We start from the raw sequence: 9,458 nt of genomic DNA, 5'->3' as shown, positions 1-9,458 counted from the left end.
CTCCCTTATTCTTCTGACTTGGTTCTTTATGTATAAAATCCAGCTTAGGAATTCAAAAACCTCAACTGACTTCAATTTGCTGTGATTGAGATTTTTCAAAGACTTCTCGGGCTAGGCCTCTGTTTATGAAGAGTTTATTAAGTCTATCGAGTAGATAAAAAATCAAGAGTATGAATAGTTTTTCTCAGTTCCTTCACCGAGGACAGTACTACACATCTTGTGCTTGCCCCAGCAGGACAGAGATAGGTGCTAGGACAGAGTACAGGTAGGAAGGTGAGGGAGGAGAAGACAACACTGTCTTAATATCACCAAATATCCTCCTGCTGCTGGACGCTAGCAACTATCAAAACGAACAAAACCAAAAATGTATTTTTGTGTGTGTGTAGCTATAAATCAGTCACAATGATGGGGCCGAATAAAATTAATTGATGAATGTATGCAGTACAGGGAGAACTAACATGAGCTTTTAGTCAGCTCTCCCTTCTGATACCTCCAGTTGCTCAGAGGGAACCCGGACCCCATCCATTCTGCTGTAGGGTCTGCCATGCTAAGGCTGTTGCAGTGGAGGAACCGTAACCTGTGGCCTAGCCATGCATGGTCCAGGGCCCTCAGCTGCACACAATTCCCCAGAACTCTACAACGCCTTCCTCTTAGACTCTGAGAATCTATTTTGCTTACTCCCCAGAGAAATAATACATGTGAGCAGCTGGACCTTCTTCCAGGCAAGGAGATTTGTGTGGAGGGCTGACCCAGGGTGGAAGATATTGTATACCTTGCTGGCAGTAATAAACTCCAACATCCTCAGCCTCCACCGTGCTGATTTTCAGGGTGAAATCTGTCCCTGATCGCTGCCACTACACCTGCCTGGGACACCAGAGTAATGCTTGGAAACCAGATAGATCAGGTCCTATGGAGAATAGCCCTGATTCTGCAGGAGCCAGTGCAAATATGCGTTTCCATCACTGTTGGAGGCTCTAACTGGCCCTGCAGGAGATGGAGGCTGGCTCTCCAGGGATGACTGACAGGGAGAGAAGGGTCTGGGTCATCACAACATCCCTATTAGATCCTTAAATAATGAGAGCAATCCAAGATTACACACAAATATTATGAGCTATTTTCCTTATTTACTTTAGAAATTTTTCATGCTAATTTGCTTTTTGTGTGATTTTGACTCACATATTAAAAATATCCCATTCCAAGAAATTACAGAAAATTTCAAACACATAGGGGTCTCTAGAATTCTCCTGCATCATCCCCTTCTTTCTGCGGCACAGTCTTCACTACAGCACAGATCATTCTTCTTTTAGGTCCTTCTCATTCTCTTAGATTCAAACATCTCTTGCCATTACCCAGAGACTAAGAAATATGTATTTAAAAGTGTACAGGATGGGGCGCCTGGGTGGCTCAGTCGGTTAAGCGACTGCCTTCAGCTCAGGTCATGATCCTGGAGTCCCGGGATCGAGTCCCGCATCGGGCTCCCTGCTCGGCGGGGAGTCTGCTTCTCCCTCTGACCCTCCCCCCTCTCATGTGCTCTCTCTCTCTCAAATAAATAAATAAAATCTTTAAAAAAAAATAAAATAAAAGTGTACAGGATATACATGGAGAGCTGCAGTCCCCCCAGAGCTCACCCTCTGCAACCTATTCTCCTTTCACATCCCCCACTCCGTCCTTACCTGGGAACCAGAACATTAGCGACCGAAGGAGCAGAGCAGGGAAACTCATTTTGGGAAGTTGAACTGATGAGTTCTGATAAATCAAAACAAGGTCAAGCTGACCTTTTATCTCAGACTTGCAAGAGGGTCCTGCCCAGGGAACAATTATGCAAACCCTCCTCTGTTTGCTGTCTTGCTGCTTGTGGAGAGAGCCACCAGGAAGGTGAGCCAAGTGAAATACACTATCTTCCCTTTGGAAGAAATCCAATGGAGACACACTCTGCTGCCAGCAGTACTGGGAAAAGGGTCTGGCTGTCCAAGTCTAATTCTGTGTCATGGACACAATGCAGACTTCCCTGCCCTGTAAGAAAGCATCAGAAACAATGACAATGTAGATAAGCGTGTGCATGTCAATCTCCTCAAGGTCAGAGGACATCTTCCTAGGCCCCTTCCAAGCTAATCTTGAAAGAAAGCAGCTCCCACGTCCACTGTAAAGACCTGACAGTTGGCTTTTCTATTCTTGTAATGCTACTGTCTGACTTTCTCTCCCTCTCTCCATCTGTCTTTCTTTCTCTGTCTACCGGAATGCTTGCTGTGTGGCCCCAGGTATGACAAGTTCCCTCTAGGAACTCTGAGTAATAAACCTTGTCTTTCCAAGCTCCCTGAAAGAAATCAGATTACCAGAGATAGCTACACTCCCATGTTTACTGCAACATTATTCACAGTAGCAAGGATATACAAACGACCCAAGCATCCATCAGTGGATGAATGGATGAGGAAGGTGTGGTATATGTACACAATGGAATATTATTCAGTCATGACAAGGAATGACATTCTGCCATTTGCAACCAATTGGATGGAACTTGAAGTCATTATACGAAGTGAGAGAAGTCTGACAGAAAAAGACAGCTCTTCAATGACATCACTTATATGTAGGATCTAAAAGAGTTGAACTCGAAAAACAGAGTGGAATGGGTGGGAAACTTTGGGAGATGTTATTTACAGGTATGATGAACTTTAAAGTACATGGCCAGTTTTTTGGGTTTTTTTTTTTTTATCAGTAAAATGAGTTTATTCAGGAATGGGAGAGGACAAGAAACCTATGACAAATCCTAGGCAAGTCCAAAGAGACAGAGGGTAGGTTATTTTTAATTAGAGTTTAGGAGGAAATCGAGGGGGTTCAATGGGGAAAAACAAGAGTCCCACTGGCTACAAACAGTGGTTCCTGTGTTGTTGCCTGCCCTGGGGAAGGGAGGGATCTTCCTTCATTTTTTAAAAATCAGTGGATAAAATCCCTATGTAAAAATGTCCTTTCTTATCAAAATAATTCTATTTCCTTTCAACAGTATTAGAATTATTGGGTTTTTTTTAAGTTTTTATTTAAATTCCAGTTAATATACAATGTAATATTAGTTTCAGATGTACAATATAGTACAATACGACACTTCCATACAACAGCAGGTGCTCATCACAGCAAGTGCACTCCTCAATCCCCATCACCTATTTCACCCACCCCCACTCCCCCCCCCTTTGGTAACCATGCAAACATTATAGCTTGTTCTCTATAATTAAGAGTCTGTTTCATCGTTTGCCTCTCTCTCTTTTCCCTTTTGGCTCATTTGTTTTGTTTCTTCAATTCCCCATATGAATGAAATCATATGGTATTTATCTTTCTCTGACTGACTTATTTTGCTTAGCATAATACCCTCTAGCTCCATCCATGTTGCTGCAAAAGGCAAGATTTCATTCTTTTTTATAGCTGAGTAATATTCCATTATACATATATACACATATATATTCCATTATATATATATATTCCATTATAAATATATTCCATTATATATGTACACATATACATTGCACAGCATGGTGACATTTTCCTTGAAGATGCAGAGATGAAAGCTGCAGACAGGGTCAGCAGAATGTGGACACTTGTTTCTAAGTGAAGTAAGGAAGCAGAAAGGTTGACAGCCATTTTCTAACTGAAAATATCTTATGAAAACGCTAAAGGGAGTTGACTAAATAATAATTGAGTAAATGTATAATGAATTCAATTTTTGAAATTTCTTTAGAGTATAAAATCTACCACGTAGTTGTATACCTTAGAATTAGAAAAAGAAGAGCAAAATAAACCTAATGTTAGCAGAAGGGAGGAAATTACAGATATTGGAAAAGATATTAATAAAATAAAATTAAAATATAGAGAAAATAAAACATACTAGAGTTTGGTTCTTTAAAAATCAGTAAGATCGGCAAATCTTCAGTTTGCCTAAGAAAAAAGAGGCAATACTCAAATTACTAAAATCAGATTTGAAAATGCAGACATTACTACATTTTACAGAAATAAATGGACAGTAAGGGAGTATTACGAACAACTGTACATCCACACACTGAAATTTCCAGATGAAATAAACAAATTCCTAGAAACATACAAGCTGACAAGAGCCAGCAATGAAGAAATAGAAAAACTGCGAAGACATATAACTGGCATGGAGAACGACTCAGTGATCAGCAATAAAAACTGTCAAACACCAACCGAATTCCACTTGCATTTCCAGGAATGGTCTCACTTGTCTGGCTTTCCCGCTGAGTTTGACTTCCAACCGTACACAAGGCGGGGAGGATGAGAGGGACTTTCATTCAGCTCTTCCTTCTGTCCTGGCTGGTGGCTCAGAACTCACCCATTCTCCCTGATAGGCATGTCATGTCAAGGCTGTTCCGGCTTGCAACAGAGCCATAAAGGATGGTGCTGGGGTGCAGCCGAGGCCCTTGTGGTCCAGAGCCTGCAGCCTCAACCTAGTACCCTGGGGTCTCCAATGTTTTCTTACACTGACTGAGAGAATCTGCTGTGCCTGCTCCCCAAAAAACACATGTGGGCAGCTGAGCCATGACTAGCAGGGAGGTTTGTGTTCAGGGCTAAACCACTGTGCAAGGAGCATGTATACTTTGCTGGCAGTAATAAACTCCAACATCATCAGCCTCCACCCTGCTGATCCTCAGGGTGAAATCTGTCCCTGACCCACTGCCACTGAACTTGTCTGGGACCCCAGTGAAACGGTGAGAAGCCGCATAGATCAGAAGCTGTGGAGACTGGCCTGGCTTTTGCAGGTACCAATGCAAATAATTGTATCCATTACTGTGTAGGAGGCTCTGACTGGCCCTGCAGGAGATGGAGGCCGGTTCTCCAAGGGTGACGGGCAGGGACAGTGGGGTCTGTGTCATTACGACATCCCCACTGGATCCTAAAGTAAGAAGAGAGAAGTGCAAGTTTAAGTGCAAACATTGTGGGAAATTTCCATAATTTCCCTTGGCTCTTTATTTCAGACTAAAATGCTTTTGAAGGGATTTTGATTCAGAACTCAAAACTTTCCAATTTCAAAAAACAACCAGAGATTGGCAAGAGATAACAGGATCTCTTGAGGCCACCTAAGCCCTCTCCGTCTTCGGGGCCACAGTACTCACCAGAATACATACAGGTCCCTTTCCTTCAGGACTCGTCCTCTCTCACAGATCTAAAAGTCACATGCCCCATCCCAGTAGAAAGACATCCAACTCACATGGAAACAAAATTTATGTGGGAAACTCTGGCGCCCTCAGAGTTCATCCTCTCCTCCCATTTTCCTTCCTCTTGGGGCACTCTGTCCTTACTTACCTGGAAACCAGAGCATGAGGAGCCCCAGAAGCTGAGCAGGGAACTTCATTTTGACAAGTTAAAGCGATGAGTCCTAGTAGGTAAAGACAAGTTGAGAGTTGATCTTTTATCTCAGACTGGCAAAGGAAGGTCCTCCCTAGGGGACAATATGCAAATCCCCTGTCTGGGCAGCCACATGGAAAGAGCCAGCAGGAGAGGGGCATGATCTCTTATGTGAGCAAAGTGACATAAAAGATTGCCTTCGCTTGGAGCAAAACTAAGAGATACAATCCATTCTGCCTGGGAGTGGGAGAAGGGCATAATTAAATGCCTCTGCTAGATTTCTACATCTTTAGCTTTTTTCCAGGCACATTTAACACTTCTATTTTTAAAAGGTTGACCCTGAATAGTCACAGCACTACTGTATGAACTCATATTCTTTCTTATTTTAAATCCTTCTGATTACATATTTCAAACTATTTTGAAATCATTTTAGAATCACTAGAGTTTCAAAGCTATTAAGATCATCTCCATACATTCTTTTTCCAGCTTTCCCTAATGTGAACAGCTTACAGGAAAATTACAGGAACTTACAGCTTAGCCAGGAAATTTATATTGATAAAATGCTATTAACTAATTAATAATCCATATTTGGATTCCCTAATTTTTCTGCTAAAGCCCTATTGTGTCCTAGGATAAAATCCAAGAATCTACATTGCATGCATTGCCATGTCTCCTTTCGTTCCTCCAATCTGTGATGATTATCTCGGTTTCGTGTATCTTTCATGACCTTGAAACTTTTGCTGTGTACTGGACTGTTATTTTGAAGTTCGTCCTGCTAATCAGACTTGTTTGATGTTTTCTGTTGATTGGAATAAGATTTTCAGTTTTGGCAAGAATATTGCAGAAGGAATATATCCTCAGTGCATCATACCAGGAGTTATATATGCCAACATTTCTTTTTTTTTTTTTTTATTTTTTATTTGAGAGAGAGAGAGTGAGAGAGAGAGCGCAAGAGGGGGTAGGGTTAGAGGGAGAAGCAGACTCCCCGCCGAGCAGGGAGCCCGATGCGGGACTCAATCCCGGGACTCCGGGATCATGACCTGAGCCGAAGGCAGTCGCTTAACCAACTGAGCCACCCAGGCGCCCCGTATGCCAACATTTCTGATTCCATGGAACAATAACTGACTATGACTACTGATACCCTTTTTGTAAAGAAGTCCTGGGCAAACATAATCAGAGGAACTACTTTAAACATTCTCCTTATTTGGTCATGCTGAATTTATTAATATTTATTTTTATTAATTCTATTTATCATTTTATTAATTCTATTTATTAATAGACTATTTATTAATAGTCTATTTCTGTCTGAGATTACCTGTGTTTGAGGTTGTTTTTCAAATGTAGTTATGTTTGTAGCTTGCAACCCAATAGAGAATATTGAAAAAATAAATTATGTTCAGCCTTAGATGACAAATGTTTCTATGATGGTTAATTACAACGTGGATGTTAACAGCCTGGAGAAAGGAAAAGAGGAATAGGATTGATGAAAATATGGAACTTAGGGAAAATGTGATTTATTAAAACATCCACCAATGCATGGCTGTTATTGTGTCAATTATTCGGATAAATTAATAGGATTTTGTACCACTTAACATGCTGGAGAAATAAAAGATAAAAAATTCAGTTACATAATTCACTGAGCTACTCCCAACTAGGGAGATTGAGACACCAATCTCATGTCAGGATTGATGCCCTATCAGGATTCACCAGACAGTATCTGATGGAGAGAACTTGTTTCCAGCCAAATCAAGTATGTCATTTTGGGGGTCCTCCCTACATGCTATTTTCCCTGTGGCCATGGAGTCTGAGGGAAAAATTGGGCAGCAGGAGGAGGTGTGAAATTATCCCTAGATGAAAAGGGGAAGCTCTGAGATGTAATCCTAAGTGGTAACAAGAAGTAATAATAGTATCTAAAATCAGTCTGGGCTCTGGACCATTATGGCCAGACACACCCAGTCATCCTGGGATTCCCGTGGTACCTGTGCGCCCTCTTGTGGCCACATGGAGGGAGACACCTTGAGGTTTTTCCCTGTTGGTGTCAGAGAGAGAATTGGCGTAGTCTGAGTTCCCAACACTTCAGAACTGTGCACGCAGTCTCTCAGTGACCAACAGGATGACTGATGAAACTGTGGCTTTGGTTAGATTTATACCAGTAGCTGCAGTCAGGATGGAAAATCGGGCAGAAGGGACATCTCTCAAGACCAAATGAAAAATCACCACCTTGTGACTTTTTTCTTTTCCAAGATTGATCTTCCGTGACATGAGGGAAACCTCAGAGTGTGAAGGGGGACCCCATGTTATTCACCCCCAAACTTGGCCTGGCCAACTGACCATCCCAGTTGGATGGTCCATCCCAGGCATCTGTATATCCTCTTTAGATGACCAGTGTCTGGGACAGCCTGGCTGAGGCGGCTCACAGATGGTTCCATGCTGACTCTCTTCCCCTCAGCTCAGGCAATGCTAATCCCTGAATGAATGGCTGCCTGTTCTCCTTGGCACCAAGAGCACATGCCTGCTCTGCCCTGACCTCACTGCCACCCTCAGAGCCTCAGGGCACATCCACTGCGTCATGGACAGTGGTGGGGCCCCTGGGAGAGTATTTTTTCCCCAAAGCCCAAGTCAGACTCACCGTATCCAGTAAGTCTGATCGGCCCTTCTCTGCCATCCTCCTTTATACACACGACGTCCGCACCCTCTCCTCATTTTTACCTTGCACAATCATCAAAAGACACAACGCTTTTGATGAGATCAGAAATAAAAAACTTGGAAAATCATCTTGTTATTCAAATAAGTGCAGTAGAGGTATGGTTACATAGTCTTCAAGTGAGATTGTCAGAATAGTGTCCTAACCTGTTCTTTGGCAATGTTGTTTCTAGGATAAAGTGAACTTCTTTCTTGCACATTTTCAAACATGTCTTATTTCTGATGCCTGTAACAAATGAAAATTGCTTTCCAGGTTCTGTGGCAGAGTGTGGCAACACGAGGTAGTGATGCATAGCTTTAAGTTAGGTGTCAACTCTTCCCGAATTGTGATTTCCCCATCATGTCTGGGATCCAAAGACTACAGAGGCCACCCAAGATTTTGCTGCTCAACACGTTAGCAAAGGAGTGACTGTACAGTCATCAGAATCGGGGTCCAGAGCGATTCGGTTTGTCTGTGCGTACACCGCATTTTATTTCGCTCTCTCAGGGTGCTGTCTGCGGCTGGCTCCAGAGGCTCCCACTGGCTCCCCCACTCCCCTGGGAAGTACTGCGAGCACAGGGTGATGGCTGCACAGGAAAACTGGACTTCAAGTTCCCAGTTCTGAGTGGATCTCAGCTTCACTCCTTTCAGTGATCTTAGCGGGGCAGGGTGGTGACTGCCAGATGATCCTGGAGGGAGCGGACACCCTCTTCTATGTCTGGCAATTTTAAGCAGGTGTTTGTCAATATATGCAGAAATTGCAACCTCTTGTCCTAAATCTGCACTGAATAGAGTCTGAAGGCTGAGAGTAGCCCCTTTCTTTGCTGCTTTGCTCCCAAGTTCCACAAAGGTGATGAACCTGCCATGTTTAGGGCTTTGTGGGTGTCCTTTGTATGTGTCCCTTCACCTCTCAGCTGGTCCCCACCCCCAGTGCTCTGCCAGTACTCCAGCTAGTCCAGAAGGTCTTCCAGTGTTTGGTCTAAAACTGAATGAGTGCTCCTTTCAACCTGCAATGGTGGACCTTACAGTTTGTGAAATATAACTCAGACAATTCAATGAAACCACTTTCAGCTCTTTTGCAGGAAGATTTTCCATTTTATTGTTTATAGGAGATTAGCACACACCTGACCAAAGGCCTTTGGGAGAGTGGCTGACTGCCTGTCTAGAGTCTCTCTGTTCCCTGAGTTTCACTCTGAAAGAAGGAAAACAATTTCATTTTTGAACATTTGTTGTAGATGCATTCTGTGCCAAATGCACTTGTAGGTATTGTAGTAACTACTCTTCAGAGCAATCCTATGATATAGGATGATTAATGTCCTCCTTTATGGACGAGAAAATTGACAAAGTTGTCTGAGGTCGTACAGCCAGCTCACACTAGAGGTTGGAGTCAGAGTTTATACTCAGGCATTCCAGCTCCAGAGCCCACACT

The 9,458-nt window shown here is 42.8% G+C and overlaps 1 gene segment (V, D, J or C); it reads right to left on the bottom strand.

Moving 5' to 3' along the window:
- Positions 1 to 4,568: 4,568 nt before the first annotated feature.
- On the bottom strand, positions 4,569 to 5,353 carry LOC110587503. The segment is given in 2 exon segments: positions 4,569 to 4,894; positions 5,305 to 5,353. Coding segments are annotated over 2 exon segments (375 nt in total).
- Between the last annotated feature and the right edge of the window lie 4,105 nt (positions 5,354 to 9,458).

This window comes from Neomonachus schauinslandi, chromosome 10 (assembly GCF_002201575.2).
Source record: "Neomonachus schauinslandi chromosome 10, ASM220157v2, whole genome shotgun sequence".
NCBI lineage: Eukaryota > Metazoa > Chordata > Mammalia > Carnivora > Phocidae > Neomonachus > Neomonachus schauinslandi.
Note: the sequence above shows the minus strand (reverse complement) of the source record. Positions and strands in the feature narration are given on the sequence as shown.